The following is a 22,730-nucleotide window of genomic DNA, read 5'->3' as shown; positions in this document are numbered from 1 at the left end:
ATTTGTTTAGATTGAGACATAATGCGTTATTTTTATAAATCGTTTAGCTTATTGATGTTAGGCAAATCCTGGCCAAAGGATTTCTGTAGTGTGCAGGCCTGAAGGTAATACGATCTTGTGGCTAATATTGACTCAGCTTTTGAAAAAGAAAGTGATTTATATATTTAAATATAAATATATAAGAATATATAAATATATTGTATATATATAGTATACAATGAATATACTGTATATATTCATTGTATTTATAGAGATTACTTTTCACATAGAGCCTGGTTAGTTTGGACAGTTTTTTTTTTTTTCTATTTGATAAAAGCTAAAATGACTCCTTACCTGTGTGGGAGCGCAAGTGTCTTTTGAGGGTGGTGTGGCTGGGGAAGGGGCGCTCACAGTGGCTGCAGATGTAGCTGTGCATCCCTGCGTGGACCTCCATGTGCTGCTGCAGGGCCTTCTGGGTCTGGAAGCGCTTCGCACACAGCAGACAGAACACCGCCATGTCAGTCCCTGGAGAACGCACAAGACACAGACGCGCAGTTATTTCAGTACCATACACAGACAGGGCCTTAAGTGGGGAAACTGGGTCACTTCAACTTTGTGCAAGTCCTCTGAGGGAAAAGCTTCTTTCAAAGAGCAAGCGCCTCTACCTAAACTAACTCCCCTAAAAGCCCGGAGGCACTTTCAGCTGCGAGTCTTTATATGCTCTATTTTAAACCATGAAAGTGATTGTTTTCTTTAAGAATTTCCCCCCACACAATGCACACGGCATGCCAATCACACAATCATTCCTCCTTCCTGGCGTGTTAGATGTCTAATTATTCTCTTCTTTCCCCCCATCAGGAGTCGGCTTCAGCCTGTGAAGTCCTCCGTCTCTGTGCTCAAAGAGCAGCTGATAGTGGCTCCACCCTAAATGATGCCTACACTACGTGCTCCGTGCTGAATGTTAAGTAGCGATATCAAGCCATTAAAGGCAGGACTGCAGGAAAAAACACAATCCAGTTTAATCCTGTGTGTGACCTGGCATCTCTTTGGGGCTGCTTTCCTGTTGCATGGAGTGTGGCGAGGAATACAGATAGGGGAGTCGCTGGCAGGGTTGTTCAAGTCAAAATGGCTACGTGAAGAAGATCCATTGGCTGTCATACAGTCGACACTCGATCTACCGGGTTCGGGGGGTGGCAGCAGGCGCCAGCTCTTGAACCCTTTTCTGGCGTCCACGCCGACGCAAACTCACACGTGCGGCTAGCCAGAGAGACCGGGACTAATGGGCAGCATTGACATAATGTGCGTGTCCTGGAGAGCGATGCTTTAATGTGAGATTATGAGGTCCTTATTTCTCTGTCTGCTCAGGTTGCAGATCATTTACAATGTGAGCAGGTCCCATTGCTCCTGACTCAGATTCAATCAGACATCTCCAGCAGAGGATCATTAGTAAACAGAGGACTGTGCCAGCACTTCATTGGAATTCAAGTGGGGTTGCTGTGTCGCATTTAAAATGCAGTCTGATGAGGTCCACTAAATCAAATCATTTGTTACTGTTATTGAAGTGCCTTGAGGCAACTGGCAATTAAATTGGAATTAACGCAGGGAAAGGGATACAGCACACTCATACTAAGAGGGAAGAGTGTCAGACACTTGCTTTAGGTTCAATCAAGTTAGCAGACAGACGAGCCCGCTCAAAGAAAGAAGGAAAGAGAACGAGAAAACAAATCAAGCAAATTCACATTTTAAGGAGTAAATCAAACACATTCACATCGCATTGTTTACTAATCCATGCCTCCTGATTTATTCAAACAAAGCAAAGCTCAGCATTTTATAGATAACTATAGTTTGACAAAGCCTTTTTTTTAAATCTAAGGTTCTGAAAATTACAGCTAAAAATTCAACAAATGTAGATAATAGAAAAATGGTACAGGATTCTTGATGTGAAGTTGTGTTAAGGAAAATAAGCAGTTTTGTATCTTACCTTAAATGTATTATTTTAATAATTTGTATAAATTTATATTAGCTGCACCCTACTGGCCAGCCCAAGAGAGGCCATGACCAAAGAGCAGCCATCCTAAAGCAACCCCACACTCAAACTTAACTGTGCTTTATGGGAACGTTATTTTATGAACAGTTTTCACATCTTAAGTGGTAATTCAGAGAGAAGCTGAAGAATATTTACACTGCAAGTAGAGGTTGGAGGTGCTACATGATCAATAATCTTCCTGTGTAAAAAGCATTCTGCATGTGCAGGTCCTCCAAGGTGGAGCTTTGGTGAAATAGGCGGAGCTTTGTAGTAGCACGTAGGAAGCCCTGAATGACTGTCAGGGGCTATTCAAGGATTTACATGTAAAGGTCCAAATATTATTGTTTTTTTAATAATATCCCACATTAAAAAGTTTATTTATTTCAGTAATTCAAATCAAAAAGTGAAACTTTCATCGATTCATTACACGGTTTGATTTATTTGAAGTGTTTTCTGTTAATTTGGAAGATTATGGCTTGCAGCCAATGAAAGCTCAAACTATGTCAAACTATTGCACAAGACAAGTAAAAATAATTATTAGAGAAACATAATTTTATAGCTTACACATTAATAATGATGAAGACTGCTGGCTTGACAGCTGTCCAGGTTACAGTCACTGATATTCTCTACATAAAAGCTGAGCAACAAAAGTTAGCTGCTGAATAAGATGCCTGTTCAGAATGCTTCTATGCCAGCATACAAACGGAAAGTTGAGTGAAGGGAAAAAGTTACACCAGTAACTACAGTTTAGAACGGATAGCCTGGAGGAGATTCACCAAGCATGGACTGCAGCTGGTGTCACTGATTGAAGACCCACCACACACAGACCTGTCCTTGGGGCATAACTTGTGTTTATCATTAGAGGCATCTTGCTTACGTCTTTAAGGACCCATGTTTTAAACATCATTACGTCTATCAGGGAATTCTGCAGAATTTTTCTGATGAAGACGTTTATGGTAACAGTTTTATTTTCCAGCAGGACTTCACACCTGCCCACATGTCAAAATACCGATACTGGCTTTAATGATGATGATGATGCCATTGTGCTTGAATGACCAGCAAACTGAGCTGAACCTAATAGAGTATTTGGAGTATTAACAAGAGGCAGCTGAGGCACAAGACCCAACACTGCTTAGGACCTGAGGGCTGTTTGCAGAGCAACCTGGATTCCCAAACAGAACCACAGGCTTATCGACTCGGTACCACGCTGCATTGATGAAGTAAGTCGTGCAAAATGAGCAACACCCACACATCGAGTAGTACAGTATTTTTTAGTAGGCTGATTATTTCAGAATAAAACATTTCTCTTCTTTTATTGGTCTAATGTAATATTGAGGATTTCCGAGAAACAGAATTTTGATACCTCATTAGCTCTGAGCGTGTGTTTAATCAAAATATATTATGTTGGATTAAATTTTTTCAGTGATGTACCTAATTTATAAAGATGAACCTCCAATGTTGGTTTCTCCTCTAAGACAGTTATTTATAGCCAGAAAAATGCGAACTCGTACGGTTTTAACAGATCTTCACTTGAAAAAATACTGAACTATCCCTTTGACACAAAGAAGATGGGATGAAAGACATTCCCTGATCTCAACAATCCTTCACTGAGCCACTCTGGTGGAATGAGCTGCACCTGTTTGGGGGACTATAGCCCCCACAAAGGACACACAATAAGGTTCAGGGCCTCATTGACCGAGTCTATTAGTCATAGGCTCCACACACAACTTCAACAATCCCTGTCTTTCTACTAAAGCCTAATGACTAGGGCTCTTTTCTCACCCGCAGATCACAATATTTTAGTTGTAAACAAAAGACTTTCCATTTTGAACGCCTCTGCTGCCACCCCACTCCCTGCATCCGCTGACCGTACAGGAAATCATTGGAGTGTCTAACCAGCTTCCCTCTGTGCCTGAGTCATACTCTGCTAATTCTACTGGAAGCTGCAGCTGCGAGGCCTGGATAATGAGCCATCCAAAACCAAAGCAAAACACGTTAAAAAAAAAAAAAAGGTAGCAAATTGAATGTCTTTATAATCCGTGATTCATTTGATTTCCTCTTTTTGGTAGTTGCTGCGGCCAGCAGGGGGAGCGCTTTCTGTTCCTGTTCAAACGGTAGCTGCAGGGAGAACAACTAATCCAACGTGAATACATCAAAGCTGCTTTAATTACCCCGCTTTATATCAACCATCATACATCGCGAACTCCTGCCTTCTCTGCGGCTCGTGCACTTCTCAGTCTGCGGTGAAAGTTTAGTTTCTCTGCGCCGGTGAAACCGTCGCTCGCTGACACTCGCAGACATCCACAGATGTAGACCTGATCCTTCTGTCACCAACAATCCAGAAACTTGAGAATAGAAATGACAAATATTCTGTCACAAGAATCTTCACCCTTGATCTGCGGCTGACACACACTGACAAACAGCTCAGCGGTCGTTTTTATTCCGCGCAACTGACGGCTGCTGAAAATAAAAATACCGAATAATATCTTGAAGTGTAAAAAGAAGAGGAAAAAAGAAACCTAAAAGGAGTGTTTGTGTGTGTGTGTGTGTTAGTGGTGGCATTTCACCTCACCGCGCTCTGTTAACTTCTCAAAGGTTTTTCTTTTTTTCTTTTTGGTCGTGGATTTTTTTTTTTTCCTGTAAGCTTTTGTAATAAGTGCAGAGGAGCTTCTTTATGAGAAAATAGGCCCCTAAAGTTGGCTCCCGTTGCCCCCTGCTTTCTCAACCCGAACTGCACAATAGGTGTGGGATTTGGCCTTTTTGAGGCACAGGCTGACCCCTCTGACCTTTGGCCCACAGAGGGGTAAATACCATGTAATCAATGGGTTTTCTCAAAGCTTTGTGTTCAGTGGGAGGAAGGCTTTAACAGTGGAGAATAATGATTTACTTCTGAGCATTTCTGCATTTGCACTGTGCATTATATGACAGATCTGCCCGCCTAAAGCACGATTAGGTGTCCGAATGCGACGGGCTTGAGGTTCTAATGCCGCGTCGGCATATCTCTATCAGGATGGTGCCACACACATGATTTTTACACACTCTGCCTCTTTTCATCTGCCACTTAATTCAGTCCAGCTGAGGTGGGGAGCTGGCCTGGCTCTCACGCTGCCTAAGAAACAAAACCATGTGTCCAGGCAACCAGATAGGATCATGGTCCTTGCTGGGGTGAAGTGTTCGAGCTAATCCCTTCATTCACAAATAGGCGCAGCCTGTTTCTTTTCAAGCAGCAAACAAAAGTTTCCCACCCTGAGAATCTGGGAGCAAAACCCCGCCGTAGACGGAACAAAGGATTGTATCAGCAATGACCACAAATCGGGGTAAATTCTTCTTAACTTTCGTGTTTGGAGCCCATCAATTAATTGTCTGTATGTTGAAATGTTGGATGAACATGAAGACAAAGAGGATTCTGATGGCAGATGGCCCTGTTCAAGACATGGGATAGCTTTAAAATGAATCATTTTTTAAATGTTCAACTTTTGTTTGAGTACTTTTATTGACTTATGTTGTGAAATATTTATTTTTAACTGTTTATATTATTTGATTAGTTAATCTGATGTTTTAGCAATCAATGAATTCCTGTTTCCCTGAGATACAGATGGCCATTTTCTTAAAGTGGACACATATTAATCTGGCTACCAGGCACAATGAGGAGGATGGTGAAAGAGAGGAAACAAAGACCTGCACCAAAGAGTGGCGTCTTGAGGTCACCATGTGTCCATAACAACCATTAGACTCCATCAGCAAGACAGCTTGCTGTTTGGAGGTCAAACCAGGAAAGAAGCATTTCCTGTTCTACCATCACAAATATGAACGTGCGAAATTTACTAAAATCTGCAGGTTCTTTTGGAACTGTGAGCTGTGGTCAGATTAGACTATAAATGTCTTTGGTGCCAATCCAAGTGGCTTTGGGGTAAAAGGATAAATATGTGGTAAAACTACCTCATACCAATTGGAAAAAATGTAGGATGTGATGCCGTGTGTCTTTTTGGAATACACTGCATCATAAACTTCTTCAATTGAAATAAAATGAAAAATCATTGTGTGGTTGCCACTAGAAAAACCAATGTATTCCAGCAATGTCCTCTGTTTTGTTCCAATACAGTGGACTCTATTCGGAAATGTTGGCAGCTTTCTGGAAATCTTAGTCAGTCTGACAGGTGTGCAGCAATGATTCACAAACATTTTGTAATAAGTATTTCTCTAGTAAATGCTACATATTGGAATGTACAATACTATTTGTACTATTTCTATTTTATTTGTATGTGATTCATAATTCTACAAAAAAGAAAAAAGAAAAAAGTTGGAACACTTACCAGAAATGTAACAAATGTGCAAATTCAGGAGGAAAAGTAGGAGGTCTCTCTTTAACTAATACCTTGAAATGACTGAAAATGTTTCAAAGTTTTGATAATGTTTCTTTGAAACCCGTTCACAAAGACGCACCACATAACCTCCTTTAGTAATCATGTTGCTAACTGTTTAAAAGTACAAAATGCAGAGGATTGCTAGCTTGTATTGTTAATAACAGGTAACGTGCTGCTTACAAATAATTTCGATGAGGATTTGGTGTTATTCATGTTCTGACTGCAGAGGTAAATGGATCAGAAATGCGGAGCTTTCCCCTCCTTCTCATGCATTTCTAATAAATCAACCATCAACGACTTGACAAACAACAAGTCATTGTCTATGTCAGTATGCATTTTTTTTTTGCATACAAACAAGTGTCTGTATGCAAAGTATGCGTTTTTTTAATGCATGCCTTCAGAATTTATAAACGTCAAAGTCTATAAAATGTAATATATTTATTTTTAGAAAGTGCTGGCTGGCGTAGTTGGTAGAGCAGGCGCACTATGTGCAGACGGTACACTCCTCGATGTGGAAGTCCTGGGTTCAGTTCCTGATCTTGGGACATTTGCTGCACGTCTTCCCTCTTATCTCTTCAGTAAAGGTCACCAGTCTCAAACAAATCTTTAAAACAAATGAATTCAATTTGAAAAGAAGTCACAGTCTGTCTTTAAAGCCAGGAGTTTATGATGACATCAGTGTTGACATGTTCACCAGTGTGCAGGGGCGAAAGTGCTATAAACTGCATGGCCAAGCTCAGCTCAGTGTACACAGACTGTGTGCTGGCTCACATCTGCTCTGTCACCCAGTTAAGCATACAGTCATACAGGCTACATTATGTCCCAGCCCTCACATGACCCATGTGCATTCATGCTTACTGTATGTGCTCATGCACTAAGATCAGACACGCGCACACACACCAGCACACACACAGAAAGCTACAGTACCTTAAACAACCCCGGGAGCTTATCAGTAGACTGCTAATCTACCCGAGTGACGAACAACCGTCTCAATAATTAATGCAACAAGAGAAGCGTCGCTCGCATTTAAGCACCATTCCATGGTCCGGTTCATTGAGGTCATGCGACGGCTCCGCTCGCCTCGATTCCTAGAACATTTCAAAAATATTCTGCACGCAGGCCTCGGCGCTTCGCCTCACATGAAACGACAGGCCTGTCCCGGCGCAAATAAATAACCAGGAGGCATAATGGCCCGAACGGAGCCCGGCTCAGTTCAGTTTGAGGCTTATTCGAATTAAAACCGGGTATTACCAGGAGGGTGCAGAGCGGTGACGGACATGCAATTAGGCGAGCTAAAAGGTCTGCATTAGGGGAGATGCATTAGAAAGCCTTGGCTGTATCTGAATAGACTACAGGAGCGTTTAATTAGGGCTTGGGCAGAAGGTAATATTATTCACTTGATGAAGCAGCCTGTAATGTGTGGAAACAGCACAGCTGCTGCGAGTACACAAAGCCAGGGCTCTTATATGGCCCGTTCCTAAAGGCAGAGGTGGCAAAATGGTCAGCCAGCAGTGTTTTAAGCTAGTAGTCACAGATAAGCCACAGTCTCGGGGTTTTCCAAAAAAATGTAAAAAAAAAAAAAAAAAAGAAACCCGGTGAGCTCGGTGCCCCGGAGCCTCGCCTCGACTCGCCTTACTGTGATGAAACAAACGCCTTTGTTGTGAGAGCGGTTCGGAGACAGATCCATTCTTTTATTTTGGGCACTGACAAGTAGGTCAGAGGAGACGGTGACAGTGCTGTGGTGAGGAGTAAACAGCAGCACATGATGTTGTTTTTCCTCCTCTTACTCCTGGCACCCAACACCAGCAGCAATGCCTCTACCCTCAGGACACCACGCACACACACAGGCACACACACAGGCACACGCACACACCGCCCTCCCTCCTCTCCCTTTGATCTCAAACTTCAGTAACCCATGGCCGTTCACCCCTGACATATTCAAATGGATATAGAGACTTTCACTGTAAACTAACGTCGCTGCCAGAATTACCTAATTGCCTCAGATTAAGGTCTTCCCAAAAAGTAGGGAACATTTCCCCTCCGGAGGACATGGACAGTGCTGCAGCTGCTGAGGGCCCTGACAAGTGTTAATCTGCTCAGAGGAAACTCATTTGGCTCACTGGGTAAGTCACATGGCAAATTAAAGCAGGCACTGTTTGATCCCCCCCTCTCCCCCCACTGAAAGATCCCAGTGTGTGTTTTTTAGGAGGAAATGTGGTAAATGGGAGCATTTCAACTTCTAACCTCTGCAGATCAGAGCTGATTAAGTTACCTGTGGCTCATGTCATACGGACGTGGGAGTGCGTCACGGCAGGCCGAGCCAAGATCATGACAAAATAACAGAGTAATGCCCTCCTGTACCCAGATCCAGTGCCAAGCTGAAACCGAGCTCTGGGTGTTTACAACTCGCAGAGATGCGGGTAGAAACTTCTGGCCATCGTTAACACCCCTCCATGTCCGCATGCATTAAGTATTCATACTGCGTGTGCCACCTGGAGTTACAGTTACATGCCAATGCTCCTGAGAGGGTTATCACCTTTCTCTGACAGTAGCAGAAAAGGTGTGGATTCAGACACTGCTGGGCGTCGGACAATAAAACCACGGCTTGTTTCCGTCGCAAACATTAAAAACAAAAACAAAAAAAAGATTCGAACCGCTGTCAGTAATAGCCATGATAAAAATAAAGTATATAAATGGAATAAAACAAGTTTAAAATCTAGTACTCTACATAGTAAAAAGTCATTGTTTACAGATAAGCATTTTCTGTTTTTAATCATAAAAATTAACATACTGTGAAAATAAATGTCTTGATATCTTGATTGCAGTGCTCATCAACTGTGCTTTGCTTTCATTAGTTGTCTTTGTTTTCCTTTTCCTTTCTTGCTTCCATTTGATTCATTTTATCAACATTGAAAAGCCAAACAAGTGTCAAAACACCAGAAAGGTCATCGGTCAGTTCAGCCCACCAATTTGTCACAACCTACTGTCCAATAAAATCCAGATTATGTTGTTGTTGCAGATTAGAGGCTTCAGAGGTTGAGAATCCAACCAAACAGGAAAATCAGTTCCTCATATAACACATTCTCTGAGTATCTTGCCATGACCTCTTAGAGGTCTTTACTTGGTTCAATCTGTTGTTTTTGTTATATTTCAATCATATTTATCTTGTTTTCTAAAAGGGTTTTCATTCACTTCTATGTAGATGATATTTTGTTGAATGTAGATAGTTGTATTTTAGCTTGTCTTCTGTCAAGAGGCTAAAAACCTTTTCCTACTTTATGCACAAAGACAATTTTTATAAATTAAAATATGAGTAATAGCTGCTCTGTATTCTGGGTTAACAGTGTGTTAAACTTTTTCATGGAACCACCAGCCTCCAGATATTTTCAGTGAAAGTTTTAAGTTAAAAAAAAAAAATCTTATGTATTTCTTTTGTTTGACTCTGTTTTTATATTAATTTTGTATTTTTCAACTCCAATGCACAGCTTTTCTATATTGTTTTTGCCACACCACATTGATAAAAAGTGACATATAAGTAGTTAAATTCAGTAAATTAGAATATCTGAGTCTCGTTTGTCACATTAAAGCGCCTTTTGAAAATAACAACCTTTAATCAGGTATTAAACATGCGTTTCATAAAGCTCACATTCCTCTTTTTAAAAAGTTTTTTATTGGTCTGAAACAACATTCAAATTTGAAAACATGTTTTCATTAGTGGTACGTGGGAAATCATCATAATTAACAGAAATAAATGTTCTCAAATATCTGTATGTAGTTGATCTATATAATGTTTCACTTTGCAATAAACTTCGTATAAATAAATTGACTTTTAAATAATAATAATCTAAGTTGTTTATAATTGGGTCTTCAGTTTTAGAAAACAAAGAAATGTCAATATTTCTCAATACAATAATTGACATTCCTCACTACTATCTTCTCTTTTTTGTATGTTTTTCTCTAATCATGATTCCACCACCATTTTCCCTCAACTTTAAAATCTCAGTGACAAAGATTTAAATTGGAGACGAGCAAAAATAAATAAGGTTCTTTCAGCAGGCTCATAATTTCTGTAACATTTTACTATGTCAAGATAAGCTGATACACAGCTTTGAGTATTAATTAATGCAAATATCTGATTAAAGTGCTCTAACTTTGAGTTATAAACTCACAGGAGTTTCATAACTTTACAGGAGAGCACGAACAGACTGGAGCATCTGGCTGGTTGGGGGTCATCCCAAAGGCCAACAGGAGCATGCAGTGTCCTGCAACAGATCCTTACTTCTTGTACCCAAACAAACAAAACAAAACAAAAAAATCTCAGATGAGAAATGACCAAACAGAAAAAAAAAAATAATCCAGCTAACATAGGGGGAAAAGTACCTGCACCCAAGAAAACATGGCCACCCAAAAAATCCAAATGTAAAAAACAACACGCAGATTAATCAATAATCATTATTACCAGATGACTACTGATGTAATCCACAAATGTTCTTAATTCTCAATCATTTTTAAAAGCATATGGGTGTCGGGAAAGTAATTTCAAAGCCATGGTCAGGAGGGAAGGTGAGGCCAGTATGTCTGTGAAACTGTAACGCCGCATGGCGCTGCATGGCGCTGCGCGGCCCTGGCTGCGGCAAAGTGGCACGCGGTTGGTCAGGATGCCAGGAGATATTAGTGGGTGATATGTGAGAGGCCTCCCACCTCCCTGTTGATAAATTATGGAGCTTCATGACAGGAACAGTTTAACCCAGCCAGCATGACAAGCAAGTTTAGACCCACAATCACATGAGTGTCGTAGTCACGGCTTACTCAACAGCTTTAAACACACTCTCTCCGGGTGGAGCGGACTGTTGGTTCGGGTAAATACCTGTGTGTGTTTGCCTGTGGGCCTCCAGAGCGTCCTCTGAGGAGAACGTCGCTCCGCACTGATCGCACACCAGCGCTTCTGCAGGAGCTGTGGGTGACATCAAACCCAACAGAAATCAGCAAACATACGAATCTCTGTGTGTCACTGCTTAAATGTTGAAATGCAGACTAGTCAGGATTCAGTTTCTCAGATTTCTGCTTCTCGATCATTTCCAGTATTTTTACGATGATTTCTGTCTTACTGTTTGGATCTTCTGACAAACATTAAAAGATGAATAACTTTGTAAGGAACTTTGGAATAAATGATGCTTTTTTTAATTATTATTATAAAAAGAAAAAAAAAAGTTCCCGACTGGAAGACTGTGGTCTAAATCTGATCTGGGCTTCAATGAAGTCCCAGATTAGGCCACAGACTCCTGAATTTTGACTAAAGGCAAAACACTGCTTGGGTAGTCCAAGTTTTGTAAAAAAAAAAAATAAAAACTTGATGCCTTTCTCCTTAATGCATATTTTCTATCTTTTTTCATTTTGTAAAGCATGAAAATCCCTCAACTTTTTTTTTTACCTGCATTTAAAAAAAATAAAATCTTGAACAGAGAAATGAGTCTAGAAACAAAAATAGTTTTGGAATATTGTTTTGTTTTTTCTCCTTATCACTCTTGGTCAATAACAGACATATGTCCATTTTTATGTTTGATTTCTTGAGAGACTCCATTGATCAACCTTCTGCTGTCTGTGGTTTCATTGATAAATGCGATGTGAAAAATATTGTAAAGATGTCAGGACACTGACCAAAGAGTGAGAGCTAACTTTTAAAAGCTAAAATGCTTTTCACTTAAGAATGTGAAAAGTCCCATTTTTAAGAATACAGGCTGACAGTGCTGACATTTCTCAAAACTGACTGAAAAAGTAAAAAGTAAATTCCACACAATGCCTTGCAAAAGCAGATTTCAATGTATTATTGGGGGATTCAGTGGCTGCATTTCCATTAAAAATGTTCAAAATCTGTTTTTTTCTAATGTAAAAAAACAAAAAACTATTTTGCATTTGGAGTGTTTCCATCAGATTAGAAATAACTAAACTCATGCATGAATCAGCTTGTTTACATAAGTCATCAAATGCATGGCAGCGACGGATGTAAACATATGAGATATATCCATAATTCAGTCACGGTGCTGGCGCTCCATCAGCCGTCAGAGGAGACATGTCGTCTTCTTGTCCTCTCTTCTTCGTGGCTTTCCAAAACTGCCGTTTGTTTCCATTAAGCAGATTTATTTTTGGAATTTCAGTTTGCACAATTCTATAGTTAAAAGGAAAATGATGCCTCATTTTCCCAGTTTTTACAAAACCGTTTTAAAAATTGTGGCATTAAATTCATAACACAGTGTCACTAATTTGTAGAAGTACCTGTTACTGAATCTCTACACAAGTGAGACACCAGAACAAGTTGAACTCAGACTGGATGCAGAGTGTCTGTGAACGTTGCCATATATTAAATCAGATGGTTAGTTCCGTCTTTAAGCGTTTAAATCCTCTAAAATGTCCCTGTATTTTCCTCCATTCATTTTTTCCATGAACTCTATTTGGCCTCCATGACATAAAAAAACGCTAAGAAAAAGAAAAGCTTGTTACCCTTTGAGGACACCGTCTTCAGGGTAATATGCAACTAAAACTTTCCAACACATATAAGTTTTAGACATGCAGACCAAAAAAATTCATTCTGGTTTTATGTGACCAGAGTACCTTTGTAATATTTCCCGTCTGCCCTACCTGGCTTGTGGTGAACTGTAAATTTGACTTCTTATGGCACTTATTCAACTATGGTTTTCTTCTGGCCACAGAGTGGCAAGAACAGAGACTTTCTTCATCCACAAAGGCCTGAGTTAGTGGCTGTAACATGACAAAGTGTAAGAAAAACAACTTTTGCAAGGCTCTGTCCTTTTGGGCTGCAGAGGAAGCCTGGTTTAAGTGAACGCAGTTGAAAGAAAGGTAAAGAAGTCACCGGAGAGCCGCGTCTACACACTTGTGCTTTTCTGTTGTTTAACAAAGGAAGCAAATGTGAAAAACTACAATGGAGTACAGGACAGAGAGAGGAGGGGGGCCTGAGGGGGCAGTAGACAGTGTGCAACAGCCCATCTTTTTCTTCTTCCTGACAAAAAAGAGGAGAGCAACGCTGAAGAGTTTTATTTACCGTGGCCTGTTATCAGACTCTGAACAGTGAGCAGACTGTCTGCCTGAGAGGCCACAGAAGGACCGGGTGTTCTCTGTACAGCAGACGCTTCCCGCCTGCGGCGCATCCCTTTATCACCAAAAAAAAAAAAAATCCCACTTCAGAGTCAACATCCCAAATCCCAACGCATGGACTGTAACTTCAGGTCACCTTTGCAATGCCCTTGTCTGTTCTGATATAGACATGAAAGAGACAAGTATGCATACAGCTTACAGAAACATCCCATTCTTGTTCTGCACTCACCTCACACCTGCATTGACAGACACATTGGACTAATATGTGTGCTCACACACACATGCACACACACACACACAATTTCTCTGTTTCTCTCTCTCTCTCTCTGTGTGTGTGTGTCTCTGTTGCACGCAGCTGTTTGGATGTGGGTTGGCTCTCACTGAGATGTAAATCGGTTGCAGATCCATACTGGCCCAGGGCTCATTCACTGATCTATTTTCTGCTCAGCTGGCTTTAAATGAAGTTAAAATGACTCATTAAAACACCCACAAGCTTTGGGAACTCTGAGCACTACAGCCTAAATGTGGTCCTCTTTCAACTCTTCGCACAGACAGTGCACCACTGTTCCCAGAGCTGCACGCAAATAAAAAAAAAAAACAGCCTCAATCTGTTCATTTCTCAAAAAACCCCCGTTCTGCTTCGTTTTGTCTCGCACAACATATAAAAATAAAAATATATATGTATATATATATAAAAAAAACTCTATTTGAGAACGGTCTTGTGCGGCAGTAACAGTGGAGTTAAGTGTTGTAGATCCTGATGTTGTTTGACGCCGTCCAGCCCGGTGTGTCGTGCCCGCGTGAGATTGTGTGATAAGGGGGAAGAGGAGAACACAGTGCATTGTCTTGTGCAGTCAAAGGCACGGAGTGTGCTCTCATCCATAAACCATCAAACTGTCTCCAGACGCGGCTGCAATCGTCCTCCATCAAAACACTTTGTCTGGCATACCAAAATAAGAGCCAGCATCGAGCTGAATACCAAATCAGCCCATTAGAGCGGCGGAGCACTCGCTCCTTAGCAACCAGCGGGATCTGAGGCTGCTATACTGAAATACACAGTGACAAAGAAATGAGATCCACATCTATCTCTCTCTTTTTCACCCCCTCACACCCCCACTCCCCATCTCTTCCCTCCTTCTAGTATTACGGGGTTGACACGTCGGATGGGGAGAGTTTATGCAAAAAATTCAAATGCGGTTAAAGGTGCTGCTGTTATGGATGTCGGTGCGAATTGAAAATCAAAGCATGCTGTGAAGGTCTGAGAGTGATGCAAAACAATGTGTGTGTTCAGGGCTGAGCAGAACGGGGGGAAAAAAAACCCCCCAGGAAGATTCAGGTGAAGTTTAAAGGAGCAGATTCTCTCTCATCTGTCAGTGGCGTGCCATTCCTGAACAATCCTCAGAGAGGACAGGGGACTCTGCCTTGTCTCTAACATATATTCAAACTGAGCTTTGTGTGTGTGCGTGTGTGTGTGTGTGTGTGTGCGTGTGTGTGTGTTTTTTAAGTTTCATTTTTAGTCTCTGATCCCTCCTCTGTCTCTCTGCACCCCCCCCCCCCAACTTCTCCCTCCCCATCCTTTTTCTCTATTTTGGATAAAGTAGCTGGGAGAGCAGTCAGGTCTGATTAAGTCTGCATTTGGGTACAGTGTGTTCCTGGACACACATCTGCGAGCGAGCCATCACACACGCTTCGGAAAACGCTGGCAGAACACCCAGGCCTGCCGGCAGCTCATGATGTCATCACTCAGAAGGGGCAGAGCTGGCGAGCCGCCATTCTCTCTCTCTCTCTCTCTCTCTCTCAAAAAAAAAAAAAAAAGAAGGAAAAGGAAAACAGGAACAATTCAAACCGAGAAGAGAGGCCTGACGACCTCGGCGTGGAAAAGAGAGCGTGATCCAAGCGTTCGGAGTGGCGCTGACTGCTGAGGGAGGAACGGGGGGAGAAAGGGGGTTTGGGTGGAGGAGGGGGTGAACAGGTGCATCTGAAAGGCCGCAACCACTGTATGGAGAGCGCCGATGTGCAGAGGCTGAGAGTGCATGAGAGTTACTAAATACCTGTGTGAGACAGCATGTGCATCCTGAGCCGCATGCTGTCCTGGAAGTGTTTGCCACAGTATTCACAGCTGTTGCCCTTCTCCTCATTATGAAGCCTCCTGTGAAAAGAACGACACACTGATGTGAGAGCGCTAATGGAGGAGAAGAATGCAGCGAGAACACACTTGTAAAAATTTTTCATTTATTTCACGCGAACGGGCGGCTGCTCATTGATCAGCAGGAACAGAAAGCGGCTGACTGCGGTTTACCTGACTCCTTTCCCGCACTAGGATAGAGACCGTCAGCATTATGACGGCATTACCAGGTTCAGACCGGTCACTTGTTGATGAACATCAACGCCGCTTTTTACAGGTGAAAATGACATGGAAACAAGCAAACAATCTTGTCCAGGACGGTGAAAATTACTGACATTTTCATTTGACAAATTTGAGGAATTTGAGATGAAATCCAGTCATAAATATTTTAGTCCAGCAGAAAGTCGGAAAATGTCAGTGAAATTTAATCTAAAGTTTTTTCAAATGACAAAAAAAAAAAAGTATGTCACTGAACTGCAAAACAGAACATAAATATAAACTAAGAAAGTGGCAAAAATCCACATATTTTACCATATGCTTACGCTAAACTTAGTTTTGAATTGTAAGACTTACAACTTTGATGAAGTGTTTTCCCCTTGTGTTTTTTACATTTGTTTAGTTTTACACAAACTTTCTTAATATATTTCCATCTTCAAGCATTCAGCTTTCAGTATATTGGTTGTTACTCTGCATTGTCTTTATGTGACATCCAATGGCAGTCTCTGGCCTCTAGGTGGGACAAAAACAAGGAGGGGTAAAAAGGAAAACGATTAGTAAAAAAAATAAAAAATAAAATAAAATGCACTGTGAACATTAGCAATCATGGCGTAGAAAGTAAAACTTAGCCACGGAAACGCTATTTTAAACTACAGCCGGCAAGCTAGCCTGTATTTCTGTAAAGCAGCCAACTGCAGGCTAGTTACCCAAGTAGCCTGAATAATTAAGCGGCTGAGGTTTTTTGATAAACTTGCAGCGTTACTTTAAAAAGTGTGCTAACTTTTTTTTTTCTTTTTAGCTGAATTATGGTTATTAATAATCATAAGTTCAAATGTTAGGTTTCATTTAATCACATTTTTTGGGAGGATATTGCATGTAATTCTCCTTTTCCAGGTGATTCTAAACCTACTGGAATGGTTGAGGTTTATAATAAAAGACAGACTGTGATCACACCAAACGAGCAACCTAACCTTTTCCTTACGGTAAAGTCGGGATGGCCAGAGGAAACGGAGACGTTTTCATCATACTTTTTCTACTCTTTAAAGTCCTTTTTACTGAGAAAGCAGAGAAAGTGCTGGACTGACTGGAGTCTGTACTGCCCCTCCCCCACCTTTTGCTTGTCACAGCCATCTAGCTGACTGTGACGAGCTCTAAAGTTATTTGCTCACTTGTAAAATAAGCAAATCATTTTATTTGTGTTTTATGATACGAAATATTTCAAGAGGGTAATGCTGTGGAAACTGAAGGAATACTAAGCATCACTCTTATTAAGGAAGCTGTCAAAACCGCAATTACTGACTCGCTAAAACCAGTTTGCTATACAGGTAAATGGTAAGTAAAACGGTAGGAAACTACATTTTTTTAAAAACTTTATTTTTACAACAGTAGGATTCAAATAACATTTTTCAATTGCAGAGCATTAATCAATAGCGTTGAGGTTATTATACTATGAGAATCTGGACCACGTCTTTTCTTTAGGGCCTCTGGACTTGGAAGGATCGTTGTTCTTTAAAAAAACAAAAAAACAAACAAAAAAAAAAAAAACGGGAGTGTTTTAATTCCTGCAAGAATCCAAGGCTATATGCAGCATCATTAGTCTGAGAGGCCCTTGGAGTTGTGAATCAACGCATGAATGCTAAAAGCACACAGACAATAGGATATCTGGCTAATTTCAGAGTGCAGACAAACGCGTGCCTCCACCCGCCAGCACTTCAAGACAGCAACCACACACACAAACACACCGAGAGCACGCACACAATGTCACATCCCAGCTGAATAAGCTCTCTCTCTCTCACACACACACACACACACAAACACACGCAAATATACACACAAGCTTTTCCTGTGTTTGCAATGAAAAGATGATTCGCCGAAGCTCCGCCGGCAGCAAAACCTATCATATCATATCACACACAACCCAAGCATGCAAGGCATCTGTACTGTTATCCTTATATCACCCCCCTACAGCAGAGCACGTGGCCTGGAAAAGAGTCTGCGCTCAGGCACACGCTCAGGCAGCGCTCAAAATGAATGAAACCTGAGATGTTGCTTAACGCACATTAACATCAGGAGAGCAAAACAGGAACTCCGCCGTAAAGATTAGGTTTTATTTTGGCTGTGGAGAGTCCGTCTAATGTGACTTACAGAGCGTTTTTATTCTAACATGTAACACGTGGAGGTTTATTAAAAACACACACACACACACTAGAAATAGTCAAAATAAGTTAAATTATAAATAATTATAGGATGAGGTAATGAGGAAATAAAATGCAGCGGTGTTTAAAGCTGAAGTTCTCGAGTTTAACTTACTTCAATATTTATTCCTTGTGTTTTAAATAGTATTCAGTTTAATCAAATAATATTAGCAGCTACAATTAAATAGAATACAATATTTAAAGTAGTGAATAGGTAAGTTTTCAGTTTAAAAACATTAATACTCACATGGCCTGTGGGCTTCTCATTAAAGGGTTTGTAAGATGAAAAGCAAACTGAATCGGTTTGACAATGATCTTTTATTTAAAAACTAATGAAAGCAACTTTAGATCATTCTTACAATACAAAAAGCTAGGAAATCCAGAGACTTTAAAAGCAGAGTGAAGTTTGCTCTCTGGCTCTTGTTTCTGCAGCAGCTGTGTGGAGCAGATAGAACCGAGCTTTGCTTTTCTACGACCGACCAGAGAAAAGATCGTCGATCCCATTAAATATAAATGCATGTTCTGTTGTCCTTGCATTGGCATAAGAAACAAACTCAAGCGATGACAAAATGTATTCTTTACTACATTGTTTGTGTGTTCTTTATTACAACAAACAACGTTTGTGAACATGAAGTTTGACTCAAACGTGACGCTGAGGTGTATAATTTGGTCTAAATGACTCACTGACAGGCTTCAAAGTTGTCTTGCGAGTCTCTTAAAATGTGTGTTGATTACTAAAACTTCATCTTTGTCCTGGCTGAGCTGGGAAATTGTCCACCATTCATGACTTAATTATAACTTAAATAGTTTATAATGGGGCATTAATCTACCGTGGATCATCAGGAGGCATGTAAACGCAGAGCGGCGTTTTATCAGACCTCGTTGGTTTGGTCATTTCTTTCTGAACTTTTTCAAGTCATGAAGAATCTGAAACAGTTTTGATGAGATGATTCAAATTCAGCCCAGAGGTACTGATAGTTCAGGTTTTCACAATTATACATCATTCCTGTCGCATCGCTGAGATCTGTCTGTGCATTTTATTTTTTTAATTAATTTACCCCGTTACACTTCTATTACTACAATAATGAACCATTTCTAAGTTTCTAAACAATTAACTCAAGTTTCAACCATTTAAAATTTAAGGTATTTTGCAATTATTTTTCCACCACCAGGGTCAGACTTTAGAAAGGGGCAGCAGCCCAGGGCCCTGGTATAAGGGGCGCCACAAAGATTTTTTATTTGTTTTTGTTAGTGAATGCTATTGTGCAACCATTGTCCTGAACATAAAACTCACAAGCTGATACCAGATAAGTTTCATTAATAGTTTGGAATTTTTATGAATATAAACAATTCTGAAGTATTTGAAAATAATAGATTTCTTTGCAAGCAACATGGAGTTTTTGGCAAAGAGACGTATTGATATCTATCTACTAATGTACTCAAATTATTATTAGTAAAACATTTCTTCTGTAGTTGATAGGGCACCAAAACTGACCCCAGCCCAGGGGCTCAAATCCTTGTGAGTCCGGCCCTGGAGCACATATTCCTGGGGTTTGTTTTGGTGACATATTTAGGAGTTTGTTTACATGTCTGTACTTCCTACCCAGACCATTTGAATTTATTTAGCTCCTCAGTCTGAAACTGTGCCAGGAGATTCGAAGACGACAGCAGCAAATGTCAGTCTGCAGATCAGGTGAATGCTCAGTGACCTGGTTACAGACTTACAGCAACTTCATTGCATCCTCGAGCAGCGCCACCAACACAGCCCCTTCAAACCTGCGGACATCAGTCTGTCTCCATGAGTAAGGAACGCTCATCGCTACGTATCCCACAGGATGCTTTCTTCCCCCCTCTCACACCCCTGTTTTGGTGGCGCTTTTTGGAGTGGCATGCAGCTGAGATGTCAGCCGCAGGGGTGAGCAGGGGAAGGCTGTGATCCTAATCGTAGGTTAGCAGCATATTAAGGGCTTGTTGTGTTGCTAATGATTAATGATGACTCAAACACTGCCCATCTCGCACAATTAGAAGCATCTGCAATCAAGCTAATGAGTTTTTCATGGAAATAGTTGGTGGGGTTTTTACGTAGAGTGACAAAACACGAGCTGACAGGCTCATAAATAAAGCAAAAATAATAATAAAAAAACCCCACAACAACAAGAGAACGAGTCGCGAAACAGAAGTTATCCATCATGCTGCCGAGGCGTCCAGCCTGGTCCCCGCTGAGAGGCTTCTCTCGTTGATGTGAAGGAATGCATATCAAATAGCCTGGGAGACGGTCTGTTGTGTGAGGCACACGTCTGCGCAGATAATCAAAGGGAATTTAAGAAACGGGGCTTTGTAAATAACGGCGTTATGTGACATGGAGGCCTCTTTACATCAATCCCCCCCTTTCCCTCACAAAGACCCGATTCAAAGGATCCACTGTCAAAACATGAGCGCAGGTGTCCCTCTGAATAAATTACCATATTTACCGTTGCTTCTTCCAGCTTCTGGATCATAGTATTTAAACATCAAAGAGAAAAAGGATGACCTGTTATCAGAACTAAATCTTTCTCATCTCATTTTTTTAATAAAGTACATGAACACAATGACTGGCAGATCTCTAGATCACCCTCAACTATCTAGATGATGATTTATATTTGAATTCCCACACTTGTAATTTATACTTATTGGTTGTTTAACTTGTCTGGGCCTTTTGGGCATCAGGAGGTCGTGAAAGTTGGATGTTTGCGTGCTTACCTGTGCTGCTCCACAGCCTGTCTGCTATGCAGCTGGAGGCCACATTCACCACAGCACTGCTGGCCCTGAGTCTGGCCCTCGTGCCTCATTCCTGCTGCAAACTGGCCCAGCCTGCTCAGCAGCTCTCTGTGCAGGAGGCCATGGTGCAGCAGGCCGCCGTAGGCCCTGGGATCCAGCGGAACGCCCAGAGACGGCGCCACTGAAACGGACACCGGCAGCCCCTCTCCCGTGTGGTTGGAGGCCATGGAGTAAATGGAGGCCAGGTGTTTGTCCGCGATCCCGGGGAAACCGTCAAGAGCGTTTGTCGCTGCTTGACCCCCATCTTCGGAACCCGTGTTCAGCTCTCGGGCGCTGGTGATCACGCTGCTTCTGAGGGGCGTCCCCGGGCCCTCGTCTCTCGGCTGCTCGGATGTGCCTGTCGCCTCCCCTGCGCCGGATGACTTGCCCTCACAGCTTTCGTTGTCATCCACCTGCATACGCTCTGATTTGATACTTCTGGCATGATCCAGGGGCGAGTTGTTGCGAACCTGCTGGGAGCTTTCCATGTCGACCTCGGCGTCTAGTTTGGGACTCCGTTGAGGAGCTGCATCACACTCCGGACCCGGCGACGTTCTCTCTGCCATGTGGTAGAGAGCCAGGTGGTGGAGGGCGGTGGGAGTGCCGCACTTTGTTCCGTCCTGTAAGGAATGCTTCTTGGACATCAACATATGCCTCCAGTGCCTGGCCCGACCGTGATCGCCATGATCTCCAGAGCTGTGATTCCTCAACGCCACCTCTTCGGTTTCCTCCGCTTGGATGGTCTCGAGCACCTTCAGGCACTGCTCTTCCAGGTACTCTATCTCCAAGATCTCGGCGGCGTATAGTAGGTCGTCCAGGTCCTCAGCCGTGGCCTGGAGGGAGGCGGTGTAGGCGTACTCGAGGATCTGCTGAAAGGTCTTAGGAGAGAGGAAGTCTAGGGCGTAACGCAGGCTGCTCCGGTGGAAAAGGATCTCAAACATCTTGCTGGTGCAGGCCAGGACAGTGCGGTGCGCCGGAAACTCCTGGCCGTCCACAGTGATGATCACGTCACACAAGGTGCCGGTCAGGCGCATCTGATTGGCCCGCTGCAGGAGCGTGCTGGAGTGAGTGGGGTTGTTGAGCTGGAGAACACCCATGTTTGTCAGAGCAGTGTCCACCCGGGCCTTTGCTGAGCCCACGCATGAGGTGTGGCTGTCCTGCCTTCTTCTCTCACCTTTAGCCGGTTGTAGCTCTGTGGTTTTGGTGGAGGAGGGAAGACAGAGAATCAATTCTGCCTGATTTACACACAGAAGCAGCCCAAAGCATTCTATTTTAATTTATTGTTGAATAGTCCAATGTTTAGTATAGTAGCTGTTTTTATACTTAACATTTTTACCCAATACATGTACCTAAACAGAATCAAGAAAAAACTGAAAATGCACATGGGCTGCGCAATATTAGAACGACTTCTGATGGTAATTTTAATTTTTTAAATTGTGAAATCAGGAAACACATGTTTTCCTCTCCTCTCTCATTTCAACCATTCCGCCTGTCTCTATGACCTTAAGCATCTGATCTCTATCATGCGAGTTGTGACTAGCTACTGCTGTGAGACGCCACCTGACAGGTTTATTATTAGCCATCAAGGTGTGGATTTCTCACATTTGAAATTTATTGGCCCACTATTTTTGCATTTAATAGCCTGTGACGATATTTAATACATGGATATTGTGATTATGATATTTTTGATTTATTGTGCAGCTCTAACATCTGATTGGTCAGAAATTAGAATCAACAGGTCATATTGTAAAATAATCAACACATGGATGAAAACTAGAAATTCCCACCGGTTTTGGTTTTTAAATGTGTCAAACAGCATTGTATGTTTAGTTTACTAAAACATCAGTTAAAGGTTAGTGGCATGTACTTTAATGCATAGTTAACGATAATCTTACAATATTTTTTTATTTAAATGTCAA

General features: G+C 41.8%; 1 protein-coding gene across 2 annotated transcripts in view; it reads right to left on the bottom strand.

The window, feature by feature from the left end:
• zbtb16b (zinc finger and BTB domain containing 16b) overlaps positions 1-22,730 on the bottom strand; it is a 33,275-nt gene that overhangs the window by 9,129 nt on the left and 1,416 nt on the right. The window contains exons 2-6 of one of the 2 annotated variants that reach the window (XM_088012055.1): positions 20,755-22,003; positions 15,531-15,628; positions 13,427-13,534; positions 11,237-11,323; positions 334-504 (exon numbers count right to left, since the gene is read on the bottom strand). In XM_088012055.1, coding sequence (XP_087868181.1) covers positions 334-504; positions 11,237-11,323; positions 13,427-13,534; positions 15,531-15,628; positions 20,755-21,908 — 1,618 coding nt within the window. In that variant the 5' untranslated portion in view covers positions 21,909-22,003. The remainder of the gene's footprint in view (positions 1-333; positions 505-11,236; positions 11,324-13,426; positions 13,535-15,530; positions 15,629-20,754; positions 22,004-22,730) is intronic. The other variant, XM_014986883.2, reaches the window with a different exon arrangement.

The sequence above is a fragment of the Poecilia mexicana genome, unplaced genomic scaffold, assembly GCF_051168715.1.
Source record: "Poecilia mexicana isolate PSO_F unplaced genomic scaffold, ASM5116871v1 scaffold_13, whole genome shotgun sequence".
Lineage (NCBI taxonomy): Eukaryota > Metazoa > Chordata > Actinopteri > Cyprinodontiformes > Poeciliidae > Poecilia > Poecilia mexicana.
This window is presented reverse-complemented; position numbering and strand designations above follow the sequence as displayed.